The sequence below is a fragment of the Hemiscyllium ocellatum genome, chromosome 2 (genome assembly GCF_020745735.1).
Source record: "Hemiscyllium ocellatum isolate sHemOce1 chromosome 2, sHemOce1.pat.X.cur, whole genome shotgun sequence".
NCBI lineage: Eukaryota > Metazoa > Chordata > Chondrichthyes > Orectolobiformes > Hemiscylliidae > Hemiscyllium > Hemiscyllium ocellatum.
In genome coordinates this window covers 87368695-87382198 of record NC_083402.1, presented here as the reverse complement: position 1 = coordinate 87382198, position 13504 = coordinate 87368695, and the positions used below count along the sequence as shown (strand labels likewise).

At 40.6% G+C, this 13504-nt stretch overlaps 1 protein-coding gene across 1 annotated transcript in view; it reads left to right on the top strand.

The window, feature by feature from the left end:
• The window catches only part of LOC132825920 (kinesin-like protein KIF27), a 114438-nt gene extending 101941 nt beyond the window's left edge, over positions 1-12497 (top strand). Inside the window, exons 16-17 of the mRNA XM_060841556.1 lie at positions 3370-3537; positions 11966-12497. Coding sequence (XP_060697539.1) covers positions 3370-3537; positions 11966-12426 — 629 coding nt within the window. The 3' untranslated portion in view covers positions 12427-12497. The remainder of the gene's footprint in view (positions 1-3369; positions 3538-11965) is intronic.
• The last annotated feature ends 1007 nt before the right edge of the window (positions 12498-13504 follow it).

The window sequence follows — 13504 nt, the reverse complement described above, 5'->3', positions numbered from 1 at the left end:
CCAACAGCACTCAAGAAGCTTGACACCATCTAGGACAAAACAACCCACTTGATTGGCAACATATCCACAAGCATCCACTTCCTCCACCACTAACACTCAGTAGCAGCAGTGTGTACAATCTACAAGATGCAATGCAGAAATTCACCAAAGATCCTCAGACAGCATCTTCCAAATCCACAACCACTTGCATCTAGAAGGTTAAGGGTAACAGGTACATGGAAACACTACCACCTGTAAATTCCCATCCGAGTCACTCACCATCCTGATTTGGAAATGTATCATTGTTCCTTCACTGTTCCTAGGTCAAAATCCTGGAATTGCCTCCTTAATGGCATTGTGGATCAACCCACAACAGGTAGACTTTGGCAGTTCAGGAAGGCAGCTGGCCACCACCTTCTCAAGGGCAACTAGAGATAGGCAATAATTGCTGGCCAGCCAGCAATACCCACCTCTCACAAATGAATAATGAGAAACCTCCTACTACCTCAATTCTATTTCCACCAAACTCCTGACCATTTACCTTCAGTTCATGACTCTTAGGTTAGGTGGTGTTAATGGTTCCAATTCCTCAGTACTCTTCCACTTACTGACCATTCCACTGTCATTATTCCATTTCTCAAAAAACCTAGCTTTGACCACTCAGTTCTGGAAAGCTACATAACAATGTTCTGTACTTGCCCAAAGTCCTTGAATGTACTGCCACATCCCAAATTTGTACCCACTTACCTGTAACTTTATATTTGAATCATTGGAAACACATTTTCACCCTACCATAGCATTAAAACAGCCCGTATCAAAGTCATAGTGTTGGACAGCATGGAAACAGACCCTTTGGCACAACTCGCCCGCAATGACCACACATCCCAATCTGACCTAGTCCCATTTGTCATTAGGCCCATATCCCTCTAAACACTTCCAGTTCATATATCCATCTAGATGCTTTTTGAATGTTGCAATTATACCTCCCTCTTCCACTTTCTCTGTCAGTTCGTTCCATACAAGCATCACCACCTGTATGAGAAAGCTACCCCTCTGGTCCCTTTTAAATTGTTCCCTCTCACCTTAAACTATGTGCTCTAGTTTTGGGCTCTCCTACCCTGGGAAAAAAGACGTGGGCTATCCACCCTACTTTTGCCCCTTCTGAATTTATAGACCACTACAGGGTCACCTCTCAGCCTCCCTGGGACAAAAGTCACAGCCTATTCAGCCTCTTCCTACAACTCAAACTCTCCAGTCCCTGCAACACCCTTGTCTGGACCCGCTCAAGTTTAATAAAATCCAATAGAAGGATGACCAGCATTATGCACAGTATTCTAAAAGTTGCCTCGCCAATGTCCTGGACAACCGCAATATTACTTCCAATTCCTATACTCAATATTCCGACCAACGAAGGCAAGCATGTGAAATGCTTTCTTCACCATCTTATCTACCCATTACTCCACTTTCAAGAAACTATGTACCTGCACTCCTAGGTCTCCTTGACCGGCAACATTCCCCAGGGCCCGACAATTAACTGTACAAGTCCTGCCCTGGTTTGCCTTACTAAAATGCAACACCTCACATTTCTCTAAATTAAACTTCATCTGTCACTCCTTGGTTTATTGGCCCATCTGATCAAGGTCCACTATACTTTGAGATAATCTTCACTGTTCATTTGTCATCTGCAAACTTACTAACCATGCCTCCTATATTCATACCCAAATCATTAATATAAATGATGAAAAACAGTGGACCCAGTACTGATCCTTGTGTCACAGGCCTATTGTCCAAAACTCAACCATCTACCACCACCCTCTGTTCTTACCTTCAAATCAATTTTGTATCCAATTGACTAGTTTCCCTGGATCCCATGTGATCTAACCTTATTAACAGTCTACAATGTGGAACCTGTTGAACGTTTTGCTGAAGTCTATATAAACAAAGTCTACCGCTCCGCCTACATCAGTCCTCTTTGTCACCTCTTCAAAAAACTCAATCAAATTCATGAGACACAATTTCCCCAACACAAAGCTATGTAGACTAACCTTAATCAGACCTTGCCTTTCTAAATGCATGTAAATCCTAACCCTCAGAATCCCATCCAACAACTTACCCACCACTGCCATAAGGCTCCTTAATCTATTATCCCTTGGCTTTTCTTTCCAGCTTTTTTAACATAATAGAACCACATTAGCCAATCTCCAGTCTTCTGACACCTCATCCGTGATTGTTGATGATACAAATACCTCAGCAAGGAGTCCTGCAATCTCTTTGTTAACTTCCCACAAAGTTCTGGGAAACACCTGATCAGGTGTTGGAGATTTATCTACTTTTGGAGTTTTATGACTTCCAATATGAGGTGTTGTCAAGACGTCACTATTTATTTCCCCAAGATCCTAGCTTCCATGTCCTTCTCCATAGTAAATACTGACACGAAATATTTGTTTAGTATCTCACCCATCTGCTGTGGTTCCATATACAAATGGTCACATTGATCTTTAAGGGACCCTATTCTTTCCCTAGTTACATTTTTATCATTTATGTACTTGCAGAATTTCTTTGGATTGTCCTTAACTCTATTTGCCAAAGCTATCTTATGTTCCCCTTTTTGCCCCCTCAATTCCCATACAATTGTAACTATAGTAAACTATCCTTCCTCATTCTTTTCAACTTATCTGCAACCTTGCCTATTCCTCCCTTATCATGCCTGACCAGGTGGATTGCACTTTCCTTGACTAGTACTTTTCTCACCAAGCCAATTACATTGTCCAACTCCATCTCTGTCTCAACTGCTGGTGAAACTCTCACTCATGTTTTTGTTAAACCTAGGCTTGAGAATTATGTTGCTCTTCTGGCTGGTCTTCCATTGCCCAGATTCCATAACCTTGAGTTCAAACAATATTTTGCCAGTATCTTAACATATACTTAGTCAGTTAAGCCTCTGGTTACTAACATTGATTCCTGGCCCAGCAGCAATTCAATTTGAAAGACTCAACCAAAGTTTTAAATGGCACTATATACATGCTTCTCCCCATTCTTAGTCAATCCTATAGCCCTCCTCTGATTATATTCCTCCAAGTAAGCCTTCATACAAATCCCCAGTTTTAATTACTCCACATTTGGGAGTTGTACTCCACTGTCTGGCTCATGAACTTTCTCAGTCAACAGTTTTCTCCTTATTTAAGATAATCCTTAAAACCAAAGGCAATAATTTGTCCTTGTGTATTTTTATATGACCCATTGTCAAAAATTATTTTCAACATGTTTTTGAAGCACTTATGTTTTATTACATGAAAGGTTTCATGTAAAGCAGGCTGTTATCATGTATCATGTACATTTTGTGAGGACATAAATATAATTAGAAAATAAAATAATGATTCTCTTTTACAGACAGAACTAGTGATGGACTTGCAGATGGCATTAAGGCACATGAATCAAAAATTCAACAACTGGAGAAGGACCTGTATTTCTACAAAAAAACAAGTAGAGAATTAAAGAAAAAACTGAGGGAATTGGTCGAATCGTTAAACCAGAATCAGCATGTGGCAGCTTCAAAAAGTACTTAACTGCTTTATTATTCATGCTTTCAATTATTTTTCTAGGAAATTATTTTCCTTGTTTTCCCATAAACATGAATCTAATATCTCCACACACTTACATGATGTGGATTCTCTGGGCCAAATTGCTTCCTTGTGCCAAAGTGACTGTATAACTCTCGTTGCTGGAGTTCAAATTGCCTCAGAATGTCTGTCTGTCTTGATTTTTTTTTACCTGTTGGTGATGTTATCTAGACTTTCTTCCGTATCTCTCTGCAATAACATAAATCAGAAGGGTACTCTATGGGCATACTGGAGTTCCAACATGCCACAATGCTACTACTTCTTGGCTTTAGATTTTAAGAGAAAATTAAACTTTCGTCTTCTGCAAACTAATATCAGCTGGCCCAACTCGAGCAAGGACACAGTGGGTAAATGCATCATTCTACCCCCTCAACCTTACAATATTTCTATGTAACCAGTTCATGGTAGTACTTATCCCAACCTTAGCAATAAATCTAATCCCAAATGTATGCTGATTTCATTTACATTTGATCCCTTTCCCTTCAATGATTTAGGTAATTATTATTAAATTTTTAAATAGCTGGTGCTTCAATAACAAGCACCATTTTACTTTGCATCCATTACCTCATAGCTTTGTGTAGTTAAAAAAATTCTCCTGGTCTTTACATTCTAATTCTCCTACATGTATTCTTATATTGGTGTGGCCTCATTACAGACCCCTCAATGACTAAAAACGTTCTGTTTATTCCATATTATTATAATTTTATTTAAAAGATTTGGATCCACAGATGATTTGCTAAATATTTGTTAAAAATAGGTAAGGCGCTTAGTGGGCAAGGGGATGGCAATGTGTCATTATCTGTCTCTGATCAAAGTGACTCAGGTTGTACAGCTTATTGTCTCCAGGAATGTGGCATATAGGCCAGTGCTTAATATGTTGCTGAGTGACTAAAGCTCATCAGGGATCCAGATTCATGCAAGACCATCTCCAATTAAAGTTAACATGCTCTTATCAAATGAAGCTAGTCTGCAACTCTTATAAGGGAGTTGCAGTCTGGGTACATATGGTGGAAGTAGCTCGAAAAAAATCAGGGCATGAAGCAGCAGGCCAGAGAGAGGATTCCTCATTTCTTATATGCAGACGGTAGCCTTCGTCAAGAGATGGATAGATAGAAGGAGAAAGTTAATATTTCCACAAGGGTCCCAGAGGCCTTCCGGATATATCATGTGAAGGCTGTGGGAACAGACAACCACAGAGATCAGTACCAGAATTCTGGCCCTGAAGAGCTGGATACAGTGCCAGTAAAGGTTTGATAGCCTCAAGAAAATGGTCAGGGTCAAGAATATTTCTTGAAATGCCATCTGCTACCACGTACCACCCCAGTCTATCACTGCACAATTCAACACAACCTCATTATTCATCCATCAGTAAATTTCAGCAAACAGCACTCTCATACAACACTGCACCCTCACAAATTTCCACAGCTGCAAGCTTCATAATCACAACTTTCCCATACTACCAGCTATTCAGTTGTGGCAGGCATATTATCAAAACACATTGCAACACATTAACACTTACTTGTACAACTTGATAACCATAATTGGTAGCAACAAATAGCTGGTATTTCACAGACAAGGCTATATATCTTCCCCTTCACTACAGAGAGGGCAGCAATCGACTTTGGTGCTAAAGTTGATTTTTGGGTTCTTCTAATTCATTCATGGAATGTGGATATTGCTTTTGGGACAACATTTACATAAATGATTTGGGTACAAGCATAAGAGGTACAGTTAATAAGTTTGTAGATGACACCAAAACTGGAGGTGTAGTGGACAGCGAAGAAGGTTACCTCAGATTGCAAGAGGAACTGGACCAGATGGGCCAATGGGCTGAGAAGTGACAGATGGAGTTTAATCCAGATAAATGTGAGGTGCTGCATTTTGGGAAAGCAAATCTTGGCAGGACTTATACACTTAATGGTAAGGTCCCAGGGAATGTTGCTGAACAAAGAGACCTTGGAGTGCAGGTTCATAGCTCCTTGAAAGTGGAGTCGCAGGTAGATAGGATAGTGAAGAAGGCGTTTGGTATGCTTTCCTTTATTGGTCAGAGTATTGAGTACAGGAGTTGGGAGGTCATGTTGAGGCTGTACAGAACATTGGTTAGGCCACTGTTGGAATTTTGCATGCAATTCTGATCTCCTTCCTATCAGAAAGATGTGAAACTTGAAAGGATTCAGAAAAGATTTACAAGGATGTTGCCAGGGTTGGAGGATCTGAGCTGCAGCGAGAGGCTGAACAGGCTGGGGCTGTTTTCCCTGGAGCGTCGGAGGCTGAGGGGTGACCTTATAGAGGTTCATAAAATTATGAGGGGCATGGATAGGATAAATAGGCAAAGTCTTTTCCCTGGGGTCGGGGAGTCCAGAACTAGAGGGCATAAGTTTAGGGTGAGAGGGGAAAGATATAAAAGAGAGCTAAGGGACAACTTTTTCCACACAGAGGGTGGTACGTGTGTGGAATGAACTGCCAGAGGATGTGGTGGAGGCTGGGTACAATTGCAACATTTAAGAGGCATTTGGATGGGTATATGAATAGGAAGGGTTTGGAGGGATATGGGCCGGGTGCTGGCAGGTGGGACTAGATTGGGTTGGGATATCTGGTCGGCATGGACGAGTTGGACTGAAGGATCTGTTTCCATGCTGTATGTCTCTATGACTATGACTCTATCTCCGGAGCAGGTGGGACTTGAACCCAGGCCTTCTGGTACAAACGGCATTTCCACCATGTCACAAAGAGCCCTCTCTCAGGATAATGTCCTAGCCCAATAATCTTCAGCTGCTATATAATTGACTTTCCCTCCATCATGAGGTCAGACGTGGTGATGTACACTGATGATTGCATAATATTAAGCACCATTCATGACTTCTAATGGACTGAAGCAGTCATTGTCTGTATGCAGTAAGACCTCGACAACTTTATGAAGCAGCTAACAAGGGTAGTTTACAGCTGTCATTGTGTAAAGGCTCTGGAGATTGGGTTTCACTGAAATAACAAGCAAATAGTGCAGTTTCATAGCTGACATGGGAGGTCTAATATCCAGCTTCATGCAGTTGCAGAGATAGTAGTGATTTTTTAAAAATCAGTGCCTGAAACTAAAGGAGAAGAGGACACCTTTGGTTTTTGTGCCTCATCAGTTAAGTTTTTGATTTTATGACTTATAAAACTTCTCAATTTTTTTTTGTAAGTATGTAGTAGTGAGTAAGATGAGAGCATTCTTTTTATTATGTTTAAACTGAGATCTGTCTCTTGACTTTAATATTAAGGATTAGTAAGTTATCCTAGAGTAATGTTTTTGAGCAGTAAGACTCTGAATGCTACATTTTTGAGCAAAGTGTATTGTGTTTGTTTTTAGGTAATTTCTGGGTCTGTAGGTTGTTTAAGGGGGAGAAATAGCTTTTAAATGGGTGATGTGCTCTTTCTGTCAGATGTGGGAGATCAGGGAGAATTTGAATGCTCGTGGAGACTATGTCTTTAGGAATGTGTTTGGTTGCAAATCTTATTCAACTGCATGGGTCAGTTAGAGTGGCAGTTCGAGGCAATGAGGAGTTTACAAGAACAAGGGGGTGTAATTGATGGCAGTTTCAGAAAGGTGGAGACATTGCAGATACAGTCAGGTAGATTGTTGACTGCTAGGAATGATAAGAGAGGTAGCCAGGGACAGTATGTTCCTGTTAGTATGAAAGGCAAGACTGGTAGAATTAGAATCCCTACTGTGTAGAAACAGACCTTTCGGCCCAACAAGTCCACCCAAAGAGCAACACCCAGACCCATTCCCCATACCTACAGTTACCCCTGACTTAATAACCTGCGCTATGGGCAATTCACCTAACCTGCACATCTTTGGATTGTTGGAAGAAACCAGAGCACCCAGAAGAAACCCACACAGACAAGGGGAGAATCCACACAGTCGCCCAAGGCTAGAATTGAACCTGGGTCCCTGGCACTGTGAGGCAGTAGTGCTAACCACTGAGCCACCATGGTAGGTGTAGGCAATGCTGGATGACTAGACATATTGAGGCTCTCGTCAAGAAAAAGAAGAAGCATATGTCAGGTATAGACAGCTGGGATCAAGTGAATCCCGAGAAGAGTGTAAGAGCAGTCAGAGTGTACTCAACAGGGAAATCAGGAGGGCAAAAAGGGGTCATGAGATAGTTTTGGCAAATAGGGTTAAGGAGAATTCAAAGAGATTCAACAAATACATTAAGGTCAAAGGAATAACTAGGGAGAGATTAGGGCCCCTTAAAGATCAACATGGTGGTCTATGTGTGGAACCAAAACAGATGGGTGAGATATTAAGTGAATATTTCATTTTAGGACTTACGAAGGATATGTTTGCTAGTGTACATGGAGAAATAAATTGTGATGTCTTGAAAAGAGTTCATGTTACAAAAGAAGCAGTGCTGGAGGTCTTAAAAAGCACGAAGGTAGATAAATTCCCTGGACCTAATCAGGTATTTCCAAGAACTTTGTGGGAAGCTAGGGAGGCGATTGTTGGGCCCCTTGCTGACATTTTTGTAACATCAGCAGCCACTGGTGAAGTGCCAGAAGACCAGAGGTTGGTTAAGGTGGTGCCTTTAGTTAAGGAAGGCTGTAAGGAAAATCCAGGCAACTATAGACTGGTGGTTCTTACATCAGTGTGGGTAGGTTGTTGAAGGGGATTCTGAGGGACAGGATTTACATGCATTTGGAAAGGCAAGGACTGATTAGAGATAGTCACCATGGCTCTGTGCTTGTGAAATAATGTCTCACTAACTTGTTTGAGTTTTTTGAAGAGGTGACAAAGAAGATTGATATAGATGGAGCAGTAGACTTTGTCTATATGGATTTCACCAAAGTGTTTGACAAGGTTCCACATAGTAGACTTGTTAGTAAGGTTAGATCACATGGGTATAAAATTGGCTTGAAGAAAGAAGACAGAGTTTATAAGATAATGAGGGGCATGGATAGAGTGAGTAGCCAATGTCTTTTCCCAAGGATGTGGGTCTCCAAAATTGGAGGTCATAGGCTTAAGGTGAGAAGGAAATGATTTAAGAAGGACCTGAGAGGAAACGTTTTCACACAGAGGGTGGTTCTTATATGGAACAAGCTGCCAGAGGTGGTGATAGAAGGTTGCATTTTGGATTAGAGGCCTGTGACCAGTTACCAGGATCCGGTGCTGGGTCCACTGTTTTTTGTCATTTACATAAATGATTTGGATGTGAATACAGGAGGTATGGTTAGTAAGTTTGCAGATGACAACAAAATCTGTGGTGTAATGGACAGCATGGAAGGTTACCTCAGAGAACAATGGGACCTGGATCAAATGGGCTGAGGAGTTGCAGATGGAGTTTAATTTAGATAAATGTGAGATGTTGCATTTTGGTAAGGGAAACCAGGGCAGGACTTGTACAATTAATGGTAGGGTCCGGAGAGTGTTGACGAACAAAGAGACTTAGGGGTACAGGTGCATAGTTCCTTCAATGTGGAGTTGCAGGTAGACAGGGTGGTGAAGAAGGCATTGGCACACTTACCTTTATTGGTGAGTGCATTGAGTATAGGAATTGTAATGTCATGTTGCAACTGTACAGGATGTTAATGAGGCCCCTTTTAGAAAACTGCATATAATTCTGATCGCCCTTCTATGGGAAGGATGTTGTTAAACTTAAAGGGGTTCAGAAAAAAATTACAAGGATGTTACTGGGATTGGAGGTTTGAGTTTCCCTGAGGGGAAACATTTTCACACAGAGGTTCATATGTGGAACAAGCTGCCAGAGGAAGTGGAGGAGACGGGTAAAATTACAACACTTAAAAGACATCTGGATGGGTATGTGAATAGGAAGGGTTTAGAAGGATACGGATCAAAAGCTGGCAAATGGGACTAGGTCAGACTGGGATGTCTGGTCAGCATGGACAAATTGAATGGAAGGGTCTGTTTCTGTAGTGTATGACTCTGTAAAAACTAGTCCTGGGTAAGTAACATTCACACCACATAAGTGGCAGGCATGATGATCTCCAGTAAGAGGGAATGAAACTTTTACAGCTTGACATTTAATGAAACTATCATCACTGACTTCCTCCACTATCTGCATCCTCTGGGTTACTATCAACCAGAAATTGAACAGGACCAGTGATACTGCAACCATAACAGCAGGTCAGAGTTCGGGATTCTGAGGCAAATATCTCACTTTCTGTCTTCCCAATTTTGGTCCACCATCTACAAGGCATATGTTAGATTGTGATAGAGTGTTCTCCACTTGTCTGAAAGGGTGCTACTTCAACAACACTTAAGAAGCTTGACTCCATCTACAGCAAAGTATCCTGCATGATTGGCACCGCACATGGAAACTTAAACATTCATTCCTGCACCACTGATTTACAGTGGCAACAGCATGTGGCATCTACAAGATGCACAGCAGTAACTAACAATGGCTTCAACAACAGCACCTTCCAAAACCCAAATCTCTATCACAGAGCAGGAACAGGGCAGGGGAACGCTTCAACATGCAAGTACTCCTCTGAGCCACACACTATCCTAACTTGGAACTATATCACATTCCATCAGTATTGCAGGGTCATTCGTAGGAACTCCATTCCTAGTAGCTCTGTATCATAAAGAACAAAGAAAATTTACAGCCCAGGAACAGGTCCTTCAGCTCTTCAAGCCTGAGCTTGGAGGGCCAAAGGAATCTAGCAGTTCAAGAAGGCAGCTCTCCATCACTTTCTCCAAGGTAATTTATGATGGGCATAAATGCTGGCCTTGTCAACAACACCTACATCTCATAAACAATAAATAAGATTCAGTTAAAGGAAATGTCACCATTCTATAACACCTCTTTGATGAAATATAACCATCAGGTACTTACTCTGGCTCATGTGCAAGCAAAATAAATGATCTCTGAAGAACCTAGGTCAATAAAACATTCAGTAAGATTCCCTGCTCCTACTCTTTCTGCAAACAGTTTTCCCTCTTTGCTGCCTCTGCTTTATTGTCCTGTAATGTTGCAACTACGACTCCTATAACTAGGAGCAAGTGTTGTGTTTCAAAGTCCCTAAATCTACATCATTTCATTTTGAACAAACTTCAATCATCTCATCCAACAAGACAGTATTCAGCTAACACTTAATGATAAGGTCCTGGGGAGTGTTGCTGAACAAAGAGACCTTAGAGTGCAGGTTCATAATTTCTTGAAAGTGGAGTTGCAGGTAGATAGGATAGTGAAGAAGGCATTTGGTATGCTTTCCTTAATTGGTCAGTGCATTGAGTATAGGAGATGGGAGGTCATGTTGTGGCTGTACAGGACTTTAGTTTGGCCATTTTTGGAATATTGCATGCAATTCTGGTCTCTCTCCTATTGGAAGGATGTTGTGAAACTTAAAAGGGTTCAGAAAAGATCAATAAAGATATTGCCAGAGTTGGAGGATTTGAGCTGTAGAGAGAGACAATAGGTTGGGGCTGTTTTCCCTGGTACATTGAAGGATGATGATTTATAAATTCATGAGGGGCATAGATAAGGTAAATAGACAAGGTCTTTTGCCTTGGGGTGGGGTATTCTGGAACCAGAGGGCATAGGTTTAGGGTCAGAGGGGAAAAATTTAAAAGGGACCCAAGGGGCAACATTTTCACGCAGAGGGCGGTGAGTGTATGGAATGAGCTACCAGAGGAAGTGGTGGATGCTGGTATCATTACAACATTTAACAGGCATTGGATGGGTGTATGAATAGAAAGAGTTTAGAAGGAAATGGGCCAAGTGCTGGCAAATGGAACAAGATTAGGTTAGGATAACTAGTCAACATGGACAAGGTGGACTGAAGGGTCTATTTCCATGCTGAACATCTCTGTCTCGCTGAGTCGAATATCTCCAGGATATTGATGTTGAGTGATTCAGCGACTATAATGCTGTCAAATGACAAGGTTGAGTGGTTAGACTCTGTTGTTGGAGATTGTTATTGCCTGGCATTTGTTTGGCATGAATATTTTGTCCAAAGTAGTAATCCAAACCTGAATATTAGTTCATTTGTCCTCACTTCCATCCATTACTTTTTAGTCCTCTGTTATTTCTGTCTTGGCAAAGTCAATGGATTCTGAGTTAATTGGTTGAGGCTTACTGAGTAGTTTTGGCATTACCCATTATTTTCCTCATCCTTTACATGTTCTCTTGCGTCTAAAATTCCTCTGCTTCCTGGACAGTGCCAAGCTCTTCACCTGGAACTGAGAATTAATAACACAGATAAAATGACCAGTTAATTTGAGACATTGAGCTATTAAGACATTATTCAGACAAATATAGCACCCATTCTTTTAAGCATGACTTGCATCAGAAACATACAATTTGTCTCAATGTTTTCACTCTGTTTCAAGAAAAAATAATATTTAATGAATTTAATTGCAGATAATGGAACTGGTAATACAGTATTAAGCCCAGGAGGAGGAGAAGTTTATATAATGGAACAAAAATGGGCTTCAAGAGCATCCAAAAGTACTGGAGAAGGAAATATCAGTTCGCCAGCCATATCAGGAACACATAAAAATCAAAAATTATGGGAAGAAACTTCTGAAATGGCACATGTCTCCACAAAAATGATACCTGAGCAAGAGTATTCATTCAGTTCAGAAATGACAGATGAAGTACAGTCATCAAATGCCCTCACTTCATCTTTCAAGCCATCTCAGATAGTTGAGAAGACATCACAGCCTCATGTCATTACTCCTGTAAGATTATCCCGCAAAGAGCTGCGACAGATTACGGCAACACAAGTATCCATGAGACGTTCTAGTTACAGTCACAGTGTAAATTCCATCCCTACAGATTCTATTGAAATAACCAGGAAATCTGTGGACTTCAATAAGTAGCGTAAAGTTTGCTTGTTATGAATCTTGAAATGTTCTTATACTGGAACCATACAAGCTAATTCCTGATTGAGCTAGGGAAATCTGACTTAAAGATGTGGGTTTGCAATAGAAAGTGGTATTTTTTCAAGTGGATTCTGCTGAAAAAGACCCACATTCCTACAGTACATTCCTCCAGTTAACTGAACAGAAGTGATCAGTTCTCCAAAATGTAAAGACAAAAGGGAAAAAAAAAGCTAGTTTTGTAGTTTTGCTTCTAAATTTTCAGATTGAATTATCAGAAAACTGCAGTATGTTTTTATATATATATATATATATCTGAATTGAAGATTAGAATGCACAAACAATCAAATTGGTATTATCTGGAGAGAAATTCAGAAAACACAGTTGGCGTAAAACAATGGCATATGAATGGTTACTTCCAAAACTAAACTTGACCATCAAAGACCACTTATTTGTATCTTAATAACAACGTCTGACCCTCATCTCAACACCTCATCTCACCTGCTACTGACATTTGTGTCTTTTGTTACCTCCAAACTTGAGTATTCCAGTGCACTCTTGACCAGCCTCATATTCTACCATGCATAAAGTTGAGGTCATCCAAAATGCAGAAGCCCACATCGTAACTTGTGCCACATCCTGGCCACTGATCATCCCAGTGGTTTGCTGATTTTTATTAGTTAAGCAATGTCTTGGTTTCCGGTGTTGATTTTAAAATCTCCCCTGGCGCACTTCCTTTTTCTGAAACACCCTCCAGCCTATAACTCTTTGTAATATCTGCACTCCTGCAAGTTTGGACCTTTGAGCATCTCAATTTCAAACCTTCCACTCCCAGTGTCTTCATTTCTGAAATTCCCTCACTAAGCCTCTTCTCCTGTCTTCCCTGCTTAACACTACTGTCTGGCTAGGATTTGTTGGAATCAATGTCAAATTTGTTTTATAATCCTGCTGTGAAAGGCATGGAGTCATTTTAGTCAATTAAAGATGCTAACTAAGTTGTTGTTTATTTGTGGAAATTCAAATAATATAATTTGTATAATAAAAGCACACCAATGTAGCTTTTCATAATTTGAAAAAA